Here is a 25,417-nt window from a genome sequence, read left to right as displayed (position 1 = left end):
CTAGAGAAAGCTAGAGAAAGAAGAGGACAAGAGAGGGCTGCAGAGGGCTGCAGAGGGGAGGAGAAGTGAGAGACAACTGGAGAGGGAGGAGAGGTGTGGGTAGGGAGAGAAGTAGCAGAAGGGGGCAGGAGGCTCTATCAGGCTGCAGTGTGTCTAGCCCTGGACCCAGGCTGGTTGCTTAGAACTTTATGATTGTTGGAATTTTGCAGAGCCAGAACCAAAATTATATTAGGCTTTTCATCTTCTTAATGATAGTTGTTTGTTGCTCACCTCTGTGTCTGACCCGACATCTTGTTGACTACAGGGTTGAACTTTATAATGCTGTAAGCAGTATACTAGCTTCCACTGCCCCCAAACTACTATAATCCATAGCAGAATGTCTCTGCTAACTAAGCCAGTGTCCCTACCGTATGGTTTCAGGAAGTGCATGTGTCCAGAAAGGACAGGCTTGGCCCAGCTCAAGCCGGACTGAAGAAAGATTTCTGGAGATTAGATAAAAGTCAGCCTTCCTCAGGAGTCTGTGAAAGGGGTCATTTCTCTTGCCTCTGGCAGAAGGGACATGTGACTTTCATTGACATACCTGTCATGGCAGGTCAAAGCCCACTGGTCTCAGGCTCCTGCTGTCCCTATTCCACATTTCCATGATTCCAGCCTGACCCTGCTCACCTCAGATACCCACTCTTTAACCACAGGCTTTCCCCGCCTTGCTCTCCCTTCCCTAGCTGATGGCCATGGCTGAAGCCAATCTGCTGCTTTTGCTCTCTCTGGTCTGGACTCTCCCAGGTGCCCACAATAACCCCCACTTCAATCATAGAGTGGCCGTTTTTGTGGTTTCTTTACTAAGCCCCTCACAATGTAGTCTGTGAATACAAGGACTAATGGTTTTCTCTCTCTCTCTCTCTCTCTCTCTCTCTCTCTCTCTCTCTCTCTCTCTCTCTCTCTCTCCCTCTCTCTCTCGATCACTCTCTTGCCCCCCCCCACTGTGCCCTGCCCCCAGAGAAGATTTTCCTACATAGCCCTGGCTGTCCCTGAACTCACTCTGTAGACCAGGCTATCCTTGAACTCAGATATACCTGCCTCTGCTAGGTTAAAGGCAGATGACACCACTCCTGGCTATAATTGTCTTCTCTCTTTCTTTCATTCCTGCTTTCTTTCTGTGACTATAGGATACTTGTAAATGTCTCCCGTCACTCAGAACAAGATGAATCTGTATTTCCAGATCATGACCACTTTTACTGGAATCATAATAAGCCATCTCTTATTCCCCTGTGCTGTGCATTAACAAAGACTTGTGGAGATCAGATTATGCCGTGGAAGCTACTCTGTAGTGAGCAGGACAGTGACTTTCAGACTGTGCCTCGCCCCAAGTGACTCCACTATATCTTGCTTGTGTGTGTTTATACCGCCACTTGCCCAGCAACAAACTGGGAGGCACAGCCTGATAACTTATTCAGGCAAAACAAAATGCCTGTTGGGAAAGATTGGGAGCACATGGCATATTAAAACCATATCAGAAAACTCAAACACACCAGACTCATCAAACACACTAGATCAACAAAGAACACAGTCCCCTACTTGGGTCACTGAAAACAAGCACTCTGATACTGACACCGAGGGACACACTAATCTGTTATTTGGCCATCTAGTGTGAGCTCATCAAGAGACTGACAGGCAGAGAGCTCCATTGTCCCCAGAGCGCCAGTTCAGCATAGTCCCCACTGCTTGACCAGCCCTGTCCTTGGACTGCCCAGTTTGCTGTCAGTCCTCCGGCCTGGCCACTGCTTGCTTTGAGCCTGGCCTGGCTCCGCCTCCAGCTGCTCTCTAACTGGGTTCTTAATAACTCACCTAACCACCTGCAATAGCTCTCTGCCTCTGTATTAGATGCTGCCTTCGATAGATAAACCCACCGTCTCAAGTTTGTGGCCTCTTAACTCCTTGGTAGCCATTCTGTAACACACATATCTTACTGTGTGGAGTGTGTGATTGGGAGTTAAAATGAGTAGTTGAGATTTGAATAAAAGAAGCTGCTCTTGCAGGGGGGGTCACATGACCAAGAGAAACTGGGGTTCCCTGTAAGTTGCAGCTAACAGAGCTGACACCATGCAGTGTGCCCCTTTTTACACGGCATGAGAAGCCATTCCCACCTACTCTCTGGCTGTTAATCACTGGCCCTCTCCCACCAAGACCCACTAGGCCCAGGGGTATTTAGTGGCTGAGGGGTAAAGAGCCCATGTTATTCTTTCAAATTTCTTTCTTTCCCTTTGCTCTAGACTAGAAATCAAGTGAGCTTGGTTTTCAGAGGAAATTGTAATTTTAATGTAACTACTGTAATACCCATGGGAATTTCCTTTTGTTTAAACATGTGTGTGTCTGTCTGAGTGTGTGTGTGTGAGTTGTGAGTGTGTGTGTGAGTGTGTGAATGTGTGTGAGTGTATGAATGTGTATGTGAGTGTGTGTGTCTATGTGTGAGAGTATATGTGAGTGTGTGAATGTGTGTGTGTGACTATGTGTCGATGTGTGAGAGTATATGTGAGTGTGTGTGAGTGTGTATGAGTGTATGAGTGTATATAATTGTGTGTGAGTATGTGAGTGTGTGTGTATGAGTGTGTGTGTATGTGTGTGTGTGTGTGTGTGTGTGTAATTAAACTCATGTTGAACTGCCAAAAAGCCTATAGAAACAAAGCAGCTTCACAGTGGCATGGTGCAGAAGCACCTACTATTGTTATGCATATTTTCCTAATTCTAATTTCACTTTCTATACGTATACTTATATTGCATATGCAGATTTAATGGTGTCAGGTTCTCAATTTTTAAATTACTTCATGTTAAAGAAACACTTTTTATTTTTAAATTCTTTAAAGGTTATAGGAAAAAGTTAGTGGAAGTTCCAGTGAATTGTTTTATGTCAGGATAGTCTTCAGTGATCAATCCCCTTTTGCCAGACATTCATGCTAGCACTGATTCTTGCTATAAATATATCAATATATTTGTCATATACGTGTTACATATAAGTATAAACGTAAACATACGCTGTGGTGCACATCTTTTTCCATAACAAATGTTTGACCTGCCTCTAGTTATTTTCCTGGAGTGGATTTCTGTAAGTGAAATTGTTCAGTCAGAAAGTATGAAAACAGAAATCTAACACAGAGAACACACAGGTTCCACTGCCTGCCACAACTGGCTAAAGGGTGACTCTGAAATGTCTTCAGGGGAATCAGACATTTAATAAGCAACTGTTGTGCATTTGTCATTGGACTTGGGACTCCATGAACACACATACCTTACTGCACACTTCCTGCAGTGAAGACCCGACCAGATTCAAGAGGACCTTAAACTAGAGTGAGGAAGTCACAGAGCCGGGTTCACAGGCCCCGTCTTTCCAAAGACAACCCCCCCATCTGTGTCACCTTTACTATTCACTGAAGCCCGGTTCTGAGGACTCCCTTTTTTCCCCTGGGTGGACTCATGTTGGCAGTGACCCAAGGAAAGAAAAGAAAGACTGGGAAATCGAGAAGAAAGACAGTTGTTTTTAGAGCCCCTGCTCTTTCCTAACACACAAAAAACTTCTGACTCATGCCGGTGGGATTCGGGTGGGATGTGGGTGAGATGAGGGTGGTATGCAGGGGGCTGAGACAAAACTAAGAAGATAGAGGGAAATGAGGGAAGGGAAGGGAACTCACACTGTTTTTTTCCTCAGGCTCGTTTCTTTCTTCATCCAAGCAGCATTTTCCTTTCCCATTCACCAGGCAGCAAGCTGAACTCTGTGGAAAACACCAATGGTAAAATCAGAGAGGCACAGAGCTGTAAGAATCCAGAGGAGGCGAAGGGCAGTCATAATGATCGTGTGCAATGCTTTCAGTGTGCCCTCTGGATCACACTGATGGTGAGTGTGTTAGGAGTTCTCACCCAAGAATGGACTAATGCCACTGCAGCCAGATTCATATTTAAAGGACAAACTAGGACTCCTTTTTGCTTCTCGTTGACTCCCTAATCTCTTCCACCATTGCAGTGCCTTTTGCCAAGGTAGAACACACTGGTAGCCCTTGCGAAATGGAACACCTTGAACTTGAATTCCTAGGCTCCAGATCTGTGATCCAATAGATGTCTATTCATTACAGCCTGTCTGGCGTGTGGCACTCTGTTACAGTAGCATATTCTGGACTAGGGCACAGTAGTAGTGGAAGTGGGAGACTAAATTAGTTGTGGTCTAGCTTTGGTTGAGTAAAGAATTTGTGCTCTGCCTGATGTTTTGTAGACATGCTATAATTTCTTTCTTTCTGTCATGGTTCCATTTCCCAGACAGGGAAGCAGGGTGTAGAAAAGTCACCTAATGGAGCAGCTAAAGAATTGTGGAATTGGAATTTGAGGCTATGCCTTCTGATATGGAGCTAGTTCATGCTCATTCTGCATAACTTTATATTCTCTCTACTTGTTAATAGTGACTGCAATTTCCTGGTTGTCTTTCCTAGCCTAGGTTTTGTGCTCATTACTTCCCATGTATTATACAACTTTTCATCTTCAAAGACCCTCTGCAGAGAGACAAGTGGGAGGCAGTTTGTCCAAGGGAGGAGTGAAAGACCTAAGGGACACAGAGCTTCTGAAATCAGGACAAAGCCCTCTGGGTTGTCACCAAGAATCAGACTGGATTCTACTGACACATCCTTCCTATTGGTGAACCTGTGGCCACTCCTGAATAGCCTTAGAATAGGCCAAGTGACAGAAAGATCCTGTGATCACTGGGCTTAAACTTGCAGTTCACCAACCTAGCTCAATTGGTAGACTGGTCAGGGGGTGATAGACGGGAAATCGAGTGCTTTAAATAACATTTTGTTTGTTTTTTTTTTTTACTTGGTAGTAAAAAATTTTTTTTACACCATCCTTGCCATCCAGAGTGTAGCCCAGGCTGGGCTTGAACTTGCAGTTAATCTGCCTTAGCCCATTTCATGAGTACAACCATGCAGTTATAAGAACTTTTAGGGGCTGGTGAGACATCTCAGTGAGCAAAGTGGTTTCTGAGCAATCTAGACAACCTGAGTTCAATCCCTGGAACTCAGGTAAAGGTGGAAGGAGAGAACCAACTTAACAAATTGTTCTCTGACCTTCACACACACACGTGTCTCTACACACATATGTCATACTCACATACCATACAAGTTTAAAACATTCAAAATCCCTTTGAACCAGATACTTTATGAGCTTTGGGCTGGTGAAGCACCCTTATGTGAGGAGCAGGATAGACCTCAAGTCTACTGACAGGATCCCCTTCTGGATGTTGCCCAACATACCAATCTAGCAAGTTCCCTTTATACTGATTTATACCTGTTCCCTTTATACTGATTTAATGATAACCTCGCAAGCATGAGCAATGCTTCCTGAGTTATGTTGACTCTCCTGGAAAAATATTGAAGGCTGAGGAGATGAGGGCATAGGAACTACTTAATTTTAGTTACTGGGTCAGAAATACCAGAGGGCCCCCGGCACTTGGTAAGACAGATTCAGTCTTGTGATCCCTTAATTTGTAGACAGTAGTCAGTGTTGGAACTAACTAGATGAAAGCACAGAGCCTTCTGTGACCGTCTAGAGAGTTTGGAGGGTTGCTTGGGGTGGGAAACACTGCCCAGATCAGGAATGTTCCATGGGACAGTGGGGAAGCACTTGGCATCTGCCTCCGTGAGCGTGGAGGGATTCCAAAATTGATGCTTTGTGGACGCCGCAGGTCCCGCTTCCAATTGATTGCTCCTAATGTGAATGATGGGACCGGCTCCTCGGCTCTTCCCCATCTCACATCAGTATTAATCTCAGATGGAATCACGTTCGGAGCAAAAAGGGGCATTCACTTGATGGAAACGCTCCGCTCTGGCCATGTCTCAACCCAAAGTGCTGTGGAAGAGACAGTCTGAGAAACAGACTTTTATCAGTTTCTCTTTATGGAGGAGCAGGATGCTAGAATGGCCTAATCCATTTCCACTAAGAATGTGCCATTTCCAAACTTCACCTTCAAAAAAGAGCTATCACGGTGCTTCCTGTCTGTATTTCTGAAAAAGGTGCCCAGTTACACTTAGTGAGACTGGGCAAACACGGAACATCATTTTTCAACACACGATATTGTACTTTCCTTGAAGCCCATCTGGTGTGCGTGAGGGGGGGGTTGGGCTGGATAGTGGCTCAGCAGCCATTTGTCATTTCATACTCACCGGGCTGAAACTTTCTGCACTCTCCACGATGGGCCTGTATCCAGTGCAGCGGCATAGATTCCCTGGGTGAGTGAGATACACAATTTCAATTCCAAGGCCACTTCTCCCGGCTGGCTTGCTGTCTTTCTCTCTCTCCACCCACACCACCTCTCCTGAGGGTCACTTAAAATCCTGAGAGTCTTTCTAGATCTCACACGTGTTATTGGGAGCTACTTGGTACCTATTTGTGGGGTGCAGTCTCGAGAGAGGCACAGAACAGAAACATTGTGAAAATAAAAGACAAAATCAGAGAGAAAACTCTGGAGGGCTACAACTCACATGCCAGAGACCCACATCGCTTGCCAACACGAGTTGCTTGCATGCACACTGTGTTTCAGACACTTGTATAGACAAAACAAAAATGGGGACTCTGCAGAAAAGAGGGCTGCTGGTATGACAAAGATGTGCCACCTGTTAGATAAGACTCGAGTCCCCCAAATCCAGTTCTTCCTTGTAACGTGACCTATCACACACACAATCAGGTGTTACTGGCTCTCTCCAAATTGCCTTGTGGGATCTGGGACCCAGGATGTAGCTGCTTCAGCTGTGTTTATTCTGTGAGCCCTTGACCCAGTTGAGGATCTCATGTCTCCACCAGCTTCCAACAGACAGGTTAGATAACTTGTTAGCTGGCGAGTGGGATGAAATCACAGCCCTTGGCAAGTTCTTGAGGATCAGTTGATGAGACGGTGTTAACATATCTCATACTATCAGAAGGACTGACCCCGACACAGAGGGGTCACCTCACATACAGATTGGGAAAGGCATGTCTGAAGACACCGCACCCTCTTATCAGGCTGTCCCTCTATTGTCTTTAGTTTCTAGTCTTTATAGACTACCGGCTCTCACGGTTACCAGATGAAACAGATAAGCTGTCAGACTATGACGGCACTTCTATTCTGTTCTGTATTTTGCATAGAATTTCCACAGACCCTTTCAACAGACCAAATCTGCATTGGAAGTCCTTGTGAGCTGATTCTCTCTGAGGCTGAGGCCCATAGGTACAGCACTCCGCATGCCACACAGCAGGCAGTTGTTAACATGTACCGAAGGGCAAGGGACTAAATCAGAAGAAAGATGACTCAAAACATGCATACGTTTCACTCAAACCGGTAAAGCCAAGAAGGGTACTAGTAAGGCCAGAAGCAACGATAAATGGAGTCTCGGTAATTCTCTAGAGAAAATGGTAAGAGATAAAAGTCAGTCCTGTAAACAAATTCAGACGAGACACTAAAAGCATGGGTTCGACATCAGTTACCAAGGTTCAAATCCCGACTACTCCTTCACTAGGTTTAAAGTCTTGGGTAGGAACTCCACCTCTTGGTACCTCAAGTTCTCCCCGGCCCTTCACATATTGACAAGTAGAACTTATTGTGGAATAGGGTAGAGTATACAGAACATACTCAAGAAGTTAGCTGTTGTGGCAGTGTACTGGCTGGTTTTGTGTCAACTGACACAGCTGGAGCAATCACAGAGAAAGGAGCCTCAGTTGAGGAAATGCCTCCATGAGATCCATCTGTAAGGCATTTTCTCAACTAGTGGTCAAAGGGAGAGGGCCCAGCCCATTGTGGGTGGAGCCATCCCTGGGCTGGTAGACCTGGGTTCTATAAAAAAAAAAAAAGCAGGCTGAGCAAGCCAGGGGAAGCAAGTCAGTAAGTAATATTCCTCCATGGCCTCTGCATCAGCACCTGCCTCCAGGTTCCTGCCCTGTGTGAGTTCCTGTCCTGACTTCCTTTGGTGATGAACAGCAATGTGGAAGTGTAAGCTGAATAAATCCTTTCCTTCCCAGCTTGCTTTTTGGTCATCATGTTTTGTGCAGGAATAGAAACCCTGACTAAGACAGGCAAGCTCTAGAAGTCAGAGCACAGACGGTAAGCACACAGAGAACAAGTTTCAGTTTTGGTATAAAGAGCTTCTGAGGTATATGAGGAACCTCTAAAACCCGACTAGATGAGACTCAGTCAAACATGTGGTGATGTCATAAAATAAAAACTAACACAGGAAGCAGGGGCCCTAGGATCATCAAGTAGATATCTGAGTGAAATCCAAGAATGTCCCAGAATGGAAGACTATTGGGACCATTTGGGAGAGAATTTAATGAGAGACTCGGACTGTTCCAGGCTGCACTGCTTCCTGAAGGCAACTGCCCCGATTTACTGCTTCCTTACTCACTTCTGTTTTACTGATCCCCTCATTAAGCCAGGACTCCCTTCTTCACGAACCCCTCCCTCCCTTTGACTCAAGGCTCTGCCTGGACATTTTCTTTCAGCATCCCCTGCAGCCCTCACGTGGAAACCCTTCAGACAATCAACTTCCTACCAGTTGGGCCAGCATCTGACTGCTAGAGAAAGTAGACAGTATGGGTCACCACGTGGCCCAATGCACGGTAGGAACAGGATACTTTTTGAAGAAGCTGGAACGGGGGAAGCCGCAGCTGAGAAAGCATGTTTTAGTGACCTGCATTTGGGAGGTTCTAGCTCTGCTACAAAGTCAGAGGAACCAGTGTTGGGCCAGCAGGTCAAGCTAACCATAAAGTCTATCAAATGACAATGGCAGGTGTTGGGGCCAGGGTCTCTGAAGTTAAAGGATGCCCGATGTTCTTCGGGGGCAGTAGTTGAAAAGGCAATTTCAAAAAGTACAGCACAGTGCCAGAGGGCCCCCTCCCCCCACTTTTCAGAAACCACAGATGCACACACAGCACAGAAGCAGAGGAAGAACCCTGGTGTGGGATGCACAGGCTGCGATTGGCTGTGGCAAGAAGGGAGGGAAGAGAGCTCCGACCAGACTGCTTTCTGATCAGCAAAGAACCAGAAAGGAGATAAGAGATGTCGAAAGTCACGAGGCAAAGCAGAAAGTGAAAAAGTGTGCCACAGAGCAAGCAGTGTCAGGTTGAGTAAATATGAGACTGAAATAGATTTTGGAGAAAATGTCAGCGTCAACAATGCATCAAAACGGGGAAGAAACACAGAGCTCAGTGAAGATAAAGCACCATTAAAAAATGTCAGAGGGAAGGCACAGGTGCCTTATACTTAGAATCTGCCCATGTCTCTCACAATGTTATACCTGGTAACTCAGCATCAGCTCAACCTTGTTCAAAAAGCCTTGAAGCCCCAGAGGCAAGGAGACATAAGAGGACTTGGAGCCCCTTTAAATGTTCTGGTATCAGATGATCAGGTGAATGGCGCCTATGACAAGATGAGCTTGGGAATCTGTGAGAAGCTATCTTTGTGAGGTGTAACAATAGGCTGAGTGGTTCTAGAACACTGGAGACAGAGGGTCCTTGTTTTAAAGATGAATATTAGGTGAGATTGCCTCTGCTCTTGGCCAGTTCTCTGGATCTGTTTTGAAAGGGGTTTATGTGTGATGACAGAGTCTAGGAACAGTGGTCTCTAAGAAGAGACTGACTGGAAATGTAAGAAAGCTAGCCTTCTCCTTTGGGATAAGAATTCTGGGATGGAGCTGATCTGCAGAATGCCTCAGACACAGTGCATGAATACTTCACAGGACATTTGCTGAGTTTTGGCTCTTCTGTAGCAAGGACAGAAAGCATTAATGCACAAAGCACAATTAAACAACAGTTCAGTGTAATGATGTTGATTAATTTCCTCATAAAGCTCTGCTTCGCTTATTCTAGTCAATAGTTTAGTCCATGACTTGCATAATGACTGAAGGTAATGTGCATCAGTTTTGCAAAGATAGAGAATGTAAAAAGTGTCTTCGTAGGAGGGGATGCACATAGAAAATCTGAGAAGAATAAAAATTGCCAAAAGGACAAAGGTGAAATTACACGTCGAAGTCTCAATGCAAAATTGGCATGTACATTTATGAGTCACTATGTTTTTCTCTCAGTTCCCAAGAGTCTATGATTTCATGAGCATCAATCACACTCAAATAACAAGTATGACAGCAAGGCAGACTCAGCAAAACACAAAAACAAACCACAAGGTTTCTGCTTCCTTAGGCTAGCTCCAACTGCATAATTAACAGATCTCAAAGTCTTAATATTTCCAAATACCATCTCTGCAACACTGAAATTACATCAGTAATCCCCATACAGGCACACTGATACACAGTACATTAAAGTCACAAGATATGTCACCAAGAATGTCACAGTTACATGGAGACTGTGTTTGACTTTCTCCTGGTTGCCTCAGACTGCCCTCCTACTCAACTAAGATGGAGACTTTTTCAACACTGATTAAGAAGAGTAGATCATAAGGCCCAGAATGTACACCTGCATCAAGGGCTTTGGCTTTCTGTGCGTGGGAATGCTCTAGCATCCCTGCTGCCTCCGTAGCCTACGGAGAAGCCATCAACTCACCTCCCAAGGTTTCCATTATCTGTTCTGTGGAGGGCTCCGGGTGGTTCCTCAGGAGAGTATAGATGCTCATCACCATCCCGGGAGTGCAGAACCCGCACTGGGTACCGTGGCCTTTGGCAATCCTTTCCTACAAATGGAAATCATGAATATTCCAGGCTGAGAAGTTCAGGGTGGGAAGTCCACATGTGTGTGTGTGTGCGTGTGTGTGTGTATGTGTGTGTGCGGTTGTTGTGGCTGTGTGGGTATGGGTTCATACATGTGTGCACAGATGCATGTGTATATAGAAGACAGAGATTAACACCCACTGTCATCCTCAACTACCCTTACCTTATAGTTTGAGTTTGGGTTTCTCACTCTGCCTTCTTAGTGTTAGGATTACAGGCCAGTGACATTGTACCCAGTGTTTTACACGAGAGCTGGGACTCAAACACAGTTCCTCATGTTCATGAGGGAAGCTCTCTATTGGATGAACCATCTTCTCAGCCTCACTGCAGTCTTTATGGATTACAACTTCTTATGGCGTGGAAAGGTACTCTTGAGGCTAAGACAAAATCCTTGCCCTCCAAGATTTTATAGGTCAGTCTTGGGACTATGAATCATAGACAATCTTTGTAGAAGACTAGTATAGCACAAAGGCTAAATGACAACGTATAGGACACAAAACATTTTCTTTCTGGCTAGAATTAGCAGCATGGCTGGGTATTCGCACAGAAGATACACCCCAGATTTCCTCATTTTCTTGTCTAAACCAAGATAAAGGTGAGTCATCTCCTTTGTAGTCTTTGTGGTAGAACCCAAGTATTCCCATAAAGTGGGGTGGGGTCTCTGAGGCTGTGAGATGAAGGAAACCACTCCAGTGTACCAGCCTCCTTCTTTGGGCTCCTCCACACATTTGCATAGACAGAGCCCTTCACTACCATTCCTGTCCTCTACATCCATAGTCCGAGGTCTGGACAACTAAAGAGGCCTCATTAATCCATGTTCCAGTTTTATTTCTTTTGCTATGACAAATATCTGACCAAAACCAGCTTTTGTGGGAGAAAGGGTTTCTTTGGGTTGAAATTCCAGCTCACAGTCTCTCAGTGAGGGAAGTAAAACATGGAGCCCAAGACAGAAGCTTGAAGGTAGACATGCTTGCTACTTCTATTCCCCATAGCACTCATTACTTCCGACTGGGGAACTCAAGTCAAGATCAAAGAAGTGTGGTGAGACCTGTGGAGGATGCGCTTCCTGGCAGTAAGGGAGGCTTATGCCTAGCTAGCTTTCTCATACAGTTTACCAACGGCTTAGGGAATGGTGCTGCCCACTGAGGGCGAGGTCTTCCTACATCAGTTAACGATCAAGACAAATCCCTCAGACACACTCTTAGACTACGAAGATCTAGACAGCTCCTGAATTGAGGCCCTCTACCCTGATAACTCTAGTTGTGTCAAGTTGTGGTTAAAGGTAACTAGGGCAAGTTGTTAAATCTTAAACTTGTTAAAACCCGCTCTTACCTGGACCGGGTGTATTCTGGTTTTGGTGCTTCCTATGCCTTCTACCGTAGTGACAGCGGCCCCATGGAGAGAGCAGATGGGGACCAGGCAGGCAGGGACAGAGAAATGACTTCAGAGTTCACGTGGTGAGGTAAAAAAGAATTCATAGAAACAATAGCAGCATTGGGAAACAGAAAGAAAAAAAACATGCATTTACAGGATTATAATTGCTTCAACATGAAGATACTTGAGTGCATGTTAAAATTAAATCATCAAATAAATGATTTTGAATTTATATGTCTGCCTAAAAATAATATTATTGATTAAGAACATCATTGTCTCCCCAAATTATCTTGTCAAAACCAGGAGTTGAAATGGTCTTGGCTGACACATCCATTTCATCCTATCAGCTATGAAAGCTAGTTGGTGAGCTACTTGCTCTCTGAACGATACGGGTTGTACGTGGTTCTAGAAGTTCGGTGAGATGCCCTGTGAGGCAAGTCATTTAGTGGTTACACCAGAGTCTGAGCTCCATGGCTGAAAACAACTTTGCCTGGTCCTCTGTGCTTAGGGAAAGAGTTGTTTAGTCGTTTAGAAGAAAGCAGCCTTTCATGTTTCTCCCTGAGTGGAACTTATACAAAGAATCTTGGCTATGCACACTGATGGACTTGTGGCTCACAACCCGACGTAGTGGGGCTCACTAGTCCTCTGGCTACGGTGGACGGACAAGTTCCCATCGTGTGGAAGAGGCAGCGACAACACTGTTAGGACTCGGTGCAACTCTGTGCCACATGGCAACTTACAGGTTGTTTATTTTAGATTCCTTTGTAGAGTGAAATGCTGCCCCAGTGCGCCAAGAGTAAAGCCTATGGGGAGTGAGGGTTGGGGTCAGCCGCGAGCCTGCTGGCAGAGGATAGGTACCTGATCGTTTTGGAGATGGGGTCATATCTTGAGATCATCACTGTGCAGGCGCCGCAGTCACCACCCCCGCAGCCATACTTGGTCCCCGTGAGTCGGACTGGAAGGGTTATGGTTAAGGACGAAAGAGGAACTCGAGCTTTTCAGTTCTTATCATAAAATCTTTACAAGCATAGCATCAGAATGGGTGCATGTCATTTCTTTTCCTGTTGCTGTGGTAAAATAAAATACTTGGGCAAAAAAGGTTTATTCTGGCTCACAGTTCAAGGTACTACAGTCTATCATGGTAGGGGAAGTCAGGACATCAGAGACGTGAAGACAGATGACATGCATGGTTAAGAAGCAGAGAACTACGTGGTTGTCAGCTCTCTGTTCGATTTCTCCATTTCGTACAGTCCAGGACCCCTGCCCAAGAATGGTCCCACCCACAGTGAAGCCAAGTCTTGGCCATATTCACGCACAAGATAACCTTCCACAGACATGCACAGAGAACATCTTTCAGGTGATTCTCGAGTCTGTCAAGTTGAAAACCAAACACCGCAGTGTGGGCCTTCTCGAGGTACATCACTCACCTGACAAATGACTGGTGTTTAAGTCAGAATGCAGCACCACACGAGACAGCAGTCACTGCCAAAGGCCAAGCAGTCAGACTCACAGGCCTCCAGATCAGCAAGGGAGAGCCCTGCCTTCCCCACTGCCCCAGCACTTTGAAGTCCTGATTATTCCTGCTTAGAGACACTCCAACTTTGCTTTCACATCAGGGTTATCCCTTTGATTACACAAAGACTGGAAGGGAACTAAAGAGCATTCCAGTCGTTGAACAGGGAGCATTTCCAGTGTAATTAGAGACTCCACACTACAACTTCTATTGATCAAGGAAACAGAAAGGAAAGAAAAAACAAAAACTAAAAACAAAGTAAAAGCTGGTGTGCTTGGCCAAAAAGGGGAGGGGGGAGGCAGAGAAATTTGGAGTTGCCAGAACACACAGTACTTTAAGCTTTCAGTTCATTCTTGAGTTGACAGTGGGGAGGGCAGAGGATCACGTTACTGTCGTCATAGTGTTAGGTAGCTAGTTAGAGATCAGCAAGTTTGTCATAGAGATGCTATGCAGGCTACTTGGGGAGAATTGTCATCAATTTTAATTCAGCTGTGAACTCTTTGTACAACACTACTGACTGACCAGGCAAGATGTTTCCACCAGTAGTAAATAGTGGCCAGTCTGTTATAGGGGTCACCAGCTATGTTTTGCTCGAATTTGAAGCCCACTGCCAAAAGCTTGTGACTGTGGAGGCCATAGGCTGTAACAGAGAAGTTACTGTTGTTTTGCTACATGAACTTGATGTACTTATCAAATTACTTTCTAAATAATTTGCTCCTGCCCACAGATTAAGGCTGCTCTCTGATTTGGTCCAAAATGTTTCTCCCTCTCCTCTCCCCCAGTGGGCAGCAGCAACTGTAGAAACTCATAATTGGTCAAAGTGATGAAAATAAGTAACTGCTCAGCCATAAGCTGGACATCTCTACCATCCTCTCCAAGACTCAGGGAGCATTATGGGAGAGGCTGTCTTCTGGGCATAATATGGCCATTGAACTCTTGAACTCAGAGCAGCTGTGACTACTGGCCAAGAGTGGGACCATCTCATCAATGTTCTGTAATTTTGGGTGGGATGTCTCATGAGCCACCACACCTCTGAGTATTTATAGACAGTTAATGGGTGATGGGAAAGGAAGCATTCCCCCGCCCATGGGAATAACTACTGGTAAGGTGTCCATGTTCTGGTAATAACTTGCCCCCATGGTCCTATGAGCAACCCTATGAAACTCTCCGGGTCATAAAAAGGAAATATACGTACAAAAGTGGAAGGGGACAGTTGGGAAGAGGAAGGAGGTTTTCAAGAGTGGGAGCAGGAGAGTAATGAGATAAGTCAAAACACATTCTATCTACCTATCTATCTATCTATCTATCATCTATCTATCTATCATCTATCTATCTATCATCTATCTATCTATCTATCATCTATCTATCTATCATCTATCTATCATCTATCTATCATCTATCTATCTATCTATCTATCTATCATCTATCTATCTATCTATCTATCATCTATCTATCTATCTATCTATCTATCATCTATCTATCATCTATCTATCATCTATCTATCTATCTATCTATCATCTATCTATCTATCTATCTATCTATCATCTATCTATCTATCATCTATCTATCTATCATCTATCTATCATCTATCATCTATCTATCTATCTATCTATCTATCTATCATCTATCTATCATCTATCTATCTATCTATCTATCTATCATCTATCTATCTATCTATCATCTATCTATCTATCTATCTATCTATCTATCATCTATCTATCATCTATCTATCATCTATCTATCTATCTATCTATCTATCTATCTATTTATCTACCTATTTATCTATCATCTATCATCTATCTATCTATCATCTATCTATCATCTTTCTATCTATCTATCTATCTATCTATCTATCATCTATCTATCTATCATCTATCTATCTATCTATCTATCATCTATCTATCTATCATCTATCTATCATCTATCTATCTATCTATCTATCTATCTATCTATCATCTATTTATCTATCTATCTATCATCTATCTATCTATCATCTATCTATCTATCTATCATCTATCTATCATCTATCTATCTATCTATCTATCTATCTATCATCTATCTATCATCTATCTATCATCTATCTATCTATCTATCTATCTATCTATCTATTTATCTACCTATTTATCTATCATCTATCATCTATCTATCTATCATCTATCTATCATCTATCTATCTATCTATCTATCTATCTATCTATCATCTATCTATCTATCATCTATCTATCTATCTATCTATCTATCTATCTATCTATCATCTATCTATCTCTCTATCTATCTATCATCTATCTATCTATCTATCTATCTATCATCTATCTATCTATCTATCTATCTATCTATCTATCTATCTATCACTCTATCTGGAAATATCAGAATAAACCCATTACTACATATAACAAATACAGACAACAAAAGACACAAGCTTCAAGGCCATCATGGAAGGATCGCTCTCTCACGACCAGTTTGGACTCTTTCAGCAGTTTTTCAGGAAGGAGAAGTATCCCACTTGTCCAACTTCAGAATTTGATATAGCCAGTGAGAATATAGAAAAAGAATCATCGTCCATGTGGAAGAACTATCAAGCAGACGAAGATCAGGTTGGCGGAGGTAGTTGGCTTTGCTGTGGTACACCTGTCTAGGAAAGGTCACTTCCCCACAGCAAAGTGAGCCCTTTCTCTTTTCTTCTTTGTTTTTAGAAAGAGTCTTTAGTAACACCGAACTTCTGATCCTCCTGCCTCCACTTCATGAGTTGCAGGGGTTATTATCATGTACTGCCACACCTTGTTTACATGTGGTACTGGTGACTAAACCCAAGGCTTTGGTCATGGTAGGTACAAATTGTACCAGCTGAGCTTCATCCCCAGTCTAAGCCAGGCCATTTTATAGATTTTTTCCACTATCTGTTTAATTATTTTTAACCTGTGCTGTTATATGACTTTTGGCAAAAATAAATCAATATGTCGCTCTGGCTCATTTGGAGCCATGATTTTTTAAAACTACCAGAAAGCCTATAAAATTACTATGTAGCTTTCTGATAAATAACAAAGATGTATCTCCCTCAATAGTTAATCCAAATGGGCCTTACAATCCCATGAGCTGGGAAATGCTCCTCAGAAAACTCTCTGCTCCAGAGACATGAAGAATGGAACATACTACTTAAGCACACAGGTTGGCACAGTGGTCCGTTCAGACATTGTCAACCCTCACCGTTGAGAGGGCTTCCTTCTAGAATGATCTCTTTGGGCAATGACCACTGTCACTTGTGAGAATGCCCATTAGTTTGTAATATCGTTGCCTGTCTTCCACATCATATTCTCTGTCCTATCTGAATCATGGGGTTGGGTAGTCAAGGGGAGGTCAGATCCTGGTAACAACAGCACATCTATCTAGCAATGCAAGTGTGAACTACCAAAAATATAAGGACATATTACACACATACACATTCACGCACACATACATGTGCATGCACGCTTGCACGGCGCTTCTCATTTGATTTCTAAGGACACTTCTCAAAATTCTTTGGATATTGAAACAAAAACTCAGAGCAAACATCATCAAAGCATGTCAGACTACTTCTACTTGGATGTTCTAATTTACTGCTTACAAATCATACAAAGGGAGAGGGGGTGCCTGAAGTCATCTAGAGACTGAAATTTGGTAACCAGTCAAATATACCTCTAGAACACAGACTAGCCAAATATAATTTTTTCAGAATATTTTTGAGTTCTTGAAGGCAGGGCTAGAGAAACCCATATTCTTAAACTTTTCTTTCTGTATAATGCGTGCGTGTGTGTGTTTGGGGTGCGGACGAAAGCATGCACCTTGGTATGCATATTGAGATCAGAGGATCCCATCAGGTGTTAGCCCTTTACCTTGTTTTAAAACAGTTTCCTGTTCACTGCTGTGCTGCTAAGCCCAGGCTAGCCCATGGACTTTCAGAGACTCTACTCCCGTTATCTCCCCTCTTGCTAGAAGAGCATTGGATGAGCAGATGATGTCCACCTAAAGATGTTCACTGCTCTGCCAGGCCTTCATGGTTTCTAGGGATACAAACTGCTTCTCACACTTGCACATGTGCTTTCCCACCTCTTAGTCAAGGTTTCTATTCTTGCACAAACAGCATCACCAAGAAGCAAGTTGGGGAGGAAAGGGTTTATTCAGCTTACACTTCCACATTGCTGTTCATCACCAGAGGAAGTGAGGACTGGAACTCAAGCAGGTCAGGAAGCAGGAGCTGATGCAGAGGCCATGGAGGGATGTTACTTACTGGCTTGCTTCCCCTGGCTTGCTCAGCTTTCTTTCTTATAGAACCCAGGTCTACCAGCCCAGGGATGGCACCACCCACAATGGGCTGCCCCCCCACCCCCTTGATCACTAGTTGAGAAAATGCCTTACAGCTGGATCTCATGGAGGCATTTCCTCAACTGAGGCTCCCTTCTCTGTGATAGCTGCAGCTTGTGTCAAGTTGACACAGAACCAGTCAGTATACCACCCCTTCCTGCTTCTGAACTTCAGATTTTGATAGTATCCCTGGGTGACCCTTGGACGTGCATAAATTTGGAAGCACTGTCCTGTCCAGTCTCATTAGCAACCTCATGTCACACTGTTCCTACTCAAGTAAAACACACTTCTTCCTTGGTGGAATGTGGTGGGAACAGCTCTGTGAATGCAAGAGACTCCTCAGTTCCCAGAACTGCAAAGCTGGTTCTGTTTTCTCAAACAAGCAAAAGGATACTTATTTTTCTCAAATAGAACAATAAATTAACCTCAGGGTCTGCATTCTTCTCAATGACCTGGACAGAGGAAATGACTGTGTAAATCGAGGCACTCTCTGTTTTGGTTTCGAAATAGCAACAAAGATTTAGAACATATTTGCTGACTTTGATTGCCTGATTCGGCAATCATGCTAAACGCCCGTCCCTTTCTGCAATTATGAAATTATATATACAATGCTATATTGTACTTGGTTATACTTTGGCAGGAAAAAGCCTGGCTTTGTTTTGGAGGAGCAACAGAGATTCAAAAAAAAATCTTTGAATTCTAGCACAATATAGGTTCAGGAAAATGATTTAAAAAATTGAAGAGCCACACATTTTTTTAAAAAAATTGTGCATTCTTACATTATAATAGGGGACAGAGAACTAAACAAAGATTTTTAATTCTTGTCACCACCGCCAAAATATTGTTTTTGTTTGGAGTTCTTGGTCTGTGTTCTCCATCCAGCCTTGAAAAGTTAAGTAAACAAGAGCTTTGACAGCACTGGGCAGGCGGCATTCCTTCAGCAGCCCTAGGAAAACAGTTGCACTGATCCAGCCCCTCCCTTCAGTGTTCCAGACTGATGGCCACTCCCCCCGGAAAAGATCACAAAGTAGGGAAAGAAGCCCAGAGATGAAAGCTAAGGTCTCCCCGTATTTGTTAGCCAAGTGATTTGGCCACATTGCACAATTACCCTGAGCCTTCAGAGCACACAGCGCACTGCGCACAGCGCACCCCACACAATACCATCAGCTCAGCTGAAACTCTGACTGCCCTTTTCCCTGTGCCAACAGTGCTGAGAACAGGGTGTTGGTCTTCTCATTCACAACTGTCAAGAACATCCAGCAAATACGCAAAGACTGGACTGTACTCATTTTAGGTCTTGTCTAGATCTCAGGAGCTCAAGACAAAGAAGATTAGAGGCAAGAGTTTCACAACATAGCCCTTGCTGTCCAAAAACTCACTTTGAGAGTAAACTGGCCTCAAGCCCCCTTCAATTCTGTCATTACAGGCATGAATCCAATCTTAAATAAAAAAGTTATATTTCAACATGTAAACTACCAGTTCATTCTGGCCTTCTGTTATGTCTTTCTTACAGTTCTTCTTGACCAAAGATTTTAAAAGCATTTGCAAATGACCTAAAGACCTTGAACTCTGGGTGTGTGCGTGCACACACGTGAAGCAGAAGTTGGGTGGCACAGACGTTTGAGTCAGAGCTGGAAGAGGTGGAGAGGAAGAGAGAGGATTCTCTTGCAGGGAATCCAGTGCCCAATGCTTAGGTGCATTCCAACATGACAAGGCTTGGTTTGGAGACCATAACTGCACACTCTCCCCCTACTAGTCCCTACACACTATAGATTCTCTCTTTTCCTCCCGCCCTTGTCCCCCAAGAAGCATGGCAGATGGATAGATCTGTTGAGCAACAATGCCCCCACCCGGCACAGCCCTTCCTTTTGGCAAAGCTAAGGACAGATAGCTTCGCTACAGTGTAGAGAACTTACTTTTTTTCCATTCACAAAGAAAATAAGCTCATCTGACTCCTTAGAAGGCGACATTCCTGGAGGATAGCTGCCCACACTCTGTACCTGAGGCGTCTGTTCCCAAGTCCACCTCTCAGATGACCTGCTGTGCTCTGCAGGAGAATGAAGAGCCCTACAGGATTTAAATGAGCTCCCTGGTTTTGTCAGAGGACTCCTCCCAGCCAGCCCTGCCCCTTGATTGCTCCCAACCTTCTTCCTACTGCCAATTTCCTCTTTCCTTAAAACCTGGTCCAGCAGCAGCAGCAGCTCCGGACTCACTTCTCCCTGCCCCAGGCACGAGCCACTAGAGGGCATTTTCCGACGAGAACGTGCTGTAGGTGAAGAGGGAGGGATGCCTACCAGCTGTCCTTCACTGCTCTCAGATCCAAGTCTTGACACTAAGTGTATTTGTTTGCTACCTTTGTGGCTAAACTATAAAAAGAATGCTTTAAGAAAGGATACGAGATTTGTTTGGGATTCGGAAGAGACCCGGTAAGCTCGTTTTGCCGTACACGCGTCAGTGTCTTGAAGATTTACCAACAGCATGAATCAAGAAAAGTTAGCCAAACTTCAAGCTCAGGTCCGGATAGGGGGCAAGGGGACAGCTCGAAGGAAGAAGAAGGTGGTACATAGGACAGCTACTGCTGATGACAAAAAGCTTCAGAGCTCACTAAAGAAACTGGCTGTGAACAATATAGCTGGTATTGAAGAGGTGAACATGATTAAAGACGATGGAACAGTTATTCATTTCAACAATCCCAAAGTCCAAGCTTCCCTCTCCGCTAACACCTTTGCAATTACTGGTCACGCAGAAGCCAAACCAATCACAGAAATGCTTCCTGGAATATTAAGTCAGCTTGGTGCTGACAGCTTAACGAGCCTTAGAAAGTTAGCCGAACAGTTCCCACGACAAGTATTGGATAGTAAAACACCCAAACCAGAAGACATTGATGAAGGGGATGATGATGTTCCAGATCTTGTAGAAAATTTTGATGAAGCATCGAAGAATGAAGCTAACTAAAATCCTCTGGGTTTTGGAAGCTGGCATGGACTAGATTTAACAATCAGCTCCGTTGTTCCAAAGTTTTACAGACCTGGAGAACATCACCTGTTATTAGTTCAGTAATATAAATATTTTGTATATTAATGATGCTGTTTGCTCAGCATTTCTTGGTCATTTGATTTTGCATTTTGCACTTCTTCCCAGGGTCTATTCTTTTGGTCAAAATATGAAGTATTGGTACAGTTTGAGGGTGGTTTTTGTTTTGTGGGGGGAACTTTTGGTATGTATGTATATGTATGTGTGTGGGTATGTGTGTACACAGTGGACAGAGATTGGATAACAGTTATATCTATCCTACTCCTTCCCCAATAGAGATAAAGCAAATCTTAAAAAAAAAAAAAAAAAGAAAGGATACAAGCAGGAGAAGCAACAAAGTAAAATTTCTCTGCGCCAACACTTAGCAAGATGCTGCAGGTTTAGAAGGCAGTCTTGAACACATAAATGCTTGCGTGCATTTTTGGTGGTTCCTTAACAATATTTTTGTTAATTTCTAAAAGGTGAAATTAAACCATTAATGTGATTTCGAAGTTGTTCTTTTTTTACTTTTTCCCAACTTACTTTTCTTATCTGTGCCTCAGTGGGTTTACTTATGAGTTGGGCAAAGATTCCACTTTCCTCAGGATTGTTGTGGGAACTAAAGGAGCCCGTGCAGAGAAGGTGCTTACAACAGCAGCTGCACAGTAGAAGCACTGTCAGTGTTATTGCCAAACAAGTGTGGCAGTCATGTGTCCACTTACACTGTGAATTGTCATCAGATTTCTAGTTATAAACATTCTACAGGGCAGGAGAGGGCTCGGTACGTAAGAGCATTAGAGACTTTGTTGGGCAACACACACAGCTCCAGGGGTACTGACATCTCTGTTCTCTCCGGGCATGCACACACACACACACACACACACACACACACACACAGAGAGAGAGAGAGAGAGAGAGAGAAAGAGAGAGAGACGGGGGGGGGGGTTTAGAAATATGTGACAGTGGGAATTGAGCTCTATTTTTCCATACCAGCCTGTCTACCTACCCACCTCTCTCCTTCCTCTCTCCCCTTAATTTTATTTTGAGCAGGTTTTTGTTCATTTGTTTGTTTGTTTCTGGTTTTTATTCGGGTAATCTTATTTTAAAATTAGAATACAGAGTAGGAGGTCTCCTTATAGCATTTTAGGAATACTTTGTTTTGGTTGAGCGTCATCCCTCATTTGCATAACAGGTGATTTCTCCCTCCCCCACTTACTCTCTCTCTCCCATCTGTCCTTCCTGCACGTGCAGTTAGGTGGTAGTGTAAGGTTATGAAGCCAGAAAAGGATCAACAGTAGAAAAAGAGGTTTCAAGGAAGGGGTGTGTGGGGGCTGTGTACTAGAGTAAGTCACATGAAATTGGGAAGGGGACTGGGGGTGGGGTGGGGAACAAGGGGACGGAGCAAGGGTTTCTGTGAGCAAACTCTCAGTACTGGAATTCCTAGCTTAGAAGTGAGTCTCTTGCTGGAAGCAACTATCTCATTCCTAGCTGCATGCTTCATACATGTCATGTATGACAGGTGTGCCGTCTTATCTCCACCACACGGTTTCTCCACACCCCTCCCTTTCCCCAGTATCTAAGGACAGTTCACAGTTAGCATTTCTTACGTTATCTGCTAACTATACATTTAGCACACATTCCTATTTCTTTTTGTGTCCTTTCATTTCTATCAGGGTTTTTATGTTCTTATCTGGAGAAGTCTAAAACATATAATGGCTAGTTGCGTAATCTGTAAATGCTCAACTCTTTTCTGCCAGCTTTTTGTCAGGGAGGCAGAACACCCCATAGCCTTTCACATCTCACATCTGCATCCTGAGAGGCGGGGACTTCCGACCTGACGCTCCAGCTATGTATGCATTCCAGGACTGTCAGACCCGAGTGGTACCTGAGCATCAGGGATGTGGGTGGGCTCCACACTCACACTTTGCTGCAGATTCATCTGAGATGGTGCTTCATGGGACCTTAGGATGAGGACTGTGAATGCTTAGAACCTATCACATCCTGTGCTAGCACTGGGGGAACCAGAGAGAGAGAAGCCATGTCATTTTGTCTAGTTGATGACTTTTTCATCGTGGAAGCTTTCTTCTGGTTGTCAACCTATTGTGATGTTCCAATGAGAACGGTCCTCAATATACTCAGATAGCTTCAATGCTCCGTCTTCAGTTGGCAGAACTGTTGGGAAGGATTAGAAGGTGTGGCCTTGTTAGAGAAGGTGTGTCACTGGGGCTGAGCTTTGAGGTTTCAAAAGACCACACCATTCCCAGTTAACTTTTTTTCTCTCTTCATGGCTGTTGTCTCTACATGTAGGCTCTCAGCTACAGCTCCAAGGCTTGGCCTGCTGGTCTGCTATGTTCTCTGCCCCGGTGCTCATAGCCTCTACTATCCTCTGGAACCACGAGTCTCAAATTAAATTCATTCTTTTATAAGTTGCCTTGGTCATAGTGCTTTATCATGGCAATAGAAAATAACTAAGATGCCTGTGAAATAAAAATTTTCATGAGGCTCACTCTCCCCATTTTATACCTCTTGTCCGCACACCCATCTGTCTTTTCTTACACATAACACCTGGCCAAACCATCTGTTACTCTATCCTCTGGACGCTTGCATTTTCCAGAAGGAAGAGGGAAAGCAGGTGCACTCTCTGAAACTCTGTTCATTGGGGAAAATGTGCTCCCTTTTCCCAACCAATTGCTAGAGAGACCGTGATGCACAGATGCCTTCCTAGCTGTACCTCCAAGTGCCGAGCAACCTGCGAACGCAGCTCAGTTTCTTCCCATTTTCTTCATACTGTCCGCAGGGAGGTTCTGCTCCACTCTGGTGTGAGCTGAGGGAGAAGTGCTGACACAGGCTGATGTGTAGCTGGGGACTGGGAACTTGGCTTTCCCGCTTGTAGTTTACTCTGGACGCTCTACTTCCGTCCTGCCTCACTGCGCATGCTCATGGCTTGCACCCTAACAAGAAACGGTGCAGAGCGGCAGGCAGGCAGACACAGGAAGAGATAGAAGCAAGAACATTTTCCAGGCAGAGGACAGAGATGGTGTCTCCAAAGTAAGACGCAAGGTGGGGGAATCCATGACAGAAGAGAAGATCCCAGGACAAGATTGGACATTTAGGGGCAGATCATATAGTGTACATATGCGCCTTAAGGATTCAGGATTCCTGATTGGGTGAATGGGATGCCATGGAAGGTTGTTAGACTACAGCATCTCATATGCATACATGCCTCTGCATGTGTGTAGTATGTATGGAGAAGTATATCCTAAGTCTATACAAAACTTTGGTTTCAATGTGGATAACAGTTTGGAAGGGAAGCAAATCTGAATTCGAGAAAAACAAGAGGACAATATGGAAGTAGTCGGGGTAAAGGAAGGTGGCTTGCTGTCACAGCAGCTGACAGAACAGTGAAGGTCATTTAAGAACCATTTCTGAGGCAGGACTGACACGCCTGCATAGGTGTGTGCACACAATCAACAGTTCTGAGACCATTATTTCTGGCCAAGCAACCAGAAGACAGCTATTCTTATGGGGAGATCTCTTTGGAACACAGGAGGTCTGGGGGGTCTGAGACATCCAAGTCACAGTCAAAAGCAAGACCTGGAGCAAATGTAACATGCGCCTCTGTCCCGGCACTTAGTGGACAAATGCGCAAGAATCCCGGTGACTTTGAGGTCGGTCTGTGTACAGGTTCCAGACTAACCAGCACTGGAAGACCTTGTCTGAATGTTCCCCGATATTGAAGGAGAAGAGATTTCAGAGTCAGAGCCTCAGCAGTAGAATCAACTCTAACCATGGGGTAACAGTCCCCGGCCAGCAACAGAGTCTGGGGTAATGAGAAAGAAGGATCAACAACTCCTTGGAATCCTACACTTGTAGGGATGGGCTGCAGGGGAAGCTAGCTAAGGGCAGAAAGGGAGGCAGCACTAGGGAGGTGGGGAGAAAGCAGAGCGTGCTTCCTGTTCTTCTGCTGTGTGACCAGACAAGCTTTGGAGACCCCTTTAAATTGGAGCATGGCTCATGCTACTTCTGTGTCCCACCTTCCTCAGATGAAAAGGTCAGACCTTTGTCCCTAGCTCTAGACCACCAGGCACAACTTCCTTGAGTTTTCTGTATCTCTCCACAGATGCTTTGAGAAAAGGATAGGACAAAGCCCCACAAACTTATTATAAATGTATCCTTTTAGGGAATGTGCTGGTTAGTTTTTGACATGTCATCATCTGGGACAAGAGAACCTCAACTAAGGAATTGCCTCAGTCAAACCGGGCTTGTAGGCACGATTCCAGGGCATTTTCCTGATTGTTGATTGATGTAGGAGGCCCAGACCATGGTGGCAGTGCCGTACCTGGGCTGGTGGTCCTGGGTTCTATAAGAAAGCAGGCTGGACATGTCATGGAGATCAAGCCAGCAAGCAGCACCCATCCATGGTTTTTACCTCTGGCTCAGCTTGAGATCTTGTTCCTTAC

The 25,417-nt window shown here is 44.3% G+C and overlaps 2 protein-coding genes across 2 annotated transcripts in view; one reads left to right on the top strand and one right to left on the bottom strand.

Moving 5' to 3' along the window:
- The window catches only part of LOC308433113 (aldehyde oxidase 3), an 89,791-nt gene extending 69,819 nt beyond the window's left edge, over positions 1-19,972 (bottom strand). The window contains exons 1-7 of the mRNA XM_080933017.1: positions 19,862-19,972; positions 18,340-18,397; positions 12,954-13,050; positions 12,054-12,162; positions 10,558-10,684; positions 6,198-6,259; positions 3,684-3,764 (exon numbers count right to left, since the gene is read on the bottom strand). Of these exons, the coding sequence (XP_080789143.1) occupies positions 3,684-3,764; positions 6,198-6,259; positions 10,558-10,684; positions 12,054-12,162; positions 12,954-13,050; positions 18,340-18,397; positions 19,862-19,915 (588 nt within the window). The 5' untranslated portion in view covers positions 19,916-19,972. The remainder of the gene's footprint in view (positions 1-3,683; positions 3,765-6,197; positions 6,260-10,557; positions 10,685-12,053; positions 12,163-12,953; positions 13,051-18,339; positions 18,398-19,861) is intronic.
- Positions 19,973-20,411: 439 nt separating this feature from the next.
- On the top strand, positions 20,412-21,002 carry LOC308433112 (transcription factor BTF3 homolog 4-like). Its single transcript, XM_080933016.1, has one exon. The coding sequence runs from the start codon at positions 20,424-20,426 to the stop codon at positions 20,898-20,900; it is 477 nt and encodes a 158-aa protein (XP_080789142.1). The 5' UTR covers positions 20,412-20,423; the 3' UTR covers positions 20,901-21,002.
- The last annotated feature ends 4,415 nt before the right edge of the window (positions 21,003-25,417 follow it).

This window comes from Micromys minutus (genome assembly GCF_963924665.1).
Source record: "Micromys minutus genome assembly, chromosome: 19".
Lineage (NCBI taxonomy): Eukaryota > Metazoa > Chordata > Mammalia > Rodentia > Muridae > Micromys > Micromys minutus.
This window is presented reverse-complemented; position numbering and strand designations above follow the sequence as displayed.

Bases quoted from the DNA above. Each gene is read 5' to 3' on its own strand.
- LOC308433112 (XM_080933016.1), top strand. From the start codon at position 20,424: ATGAATCAAGAAAAGTTAGCCAAACTTCAAGCTCAGGTCCGGATAGGG.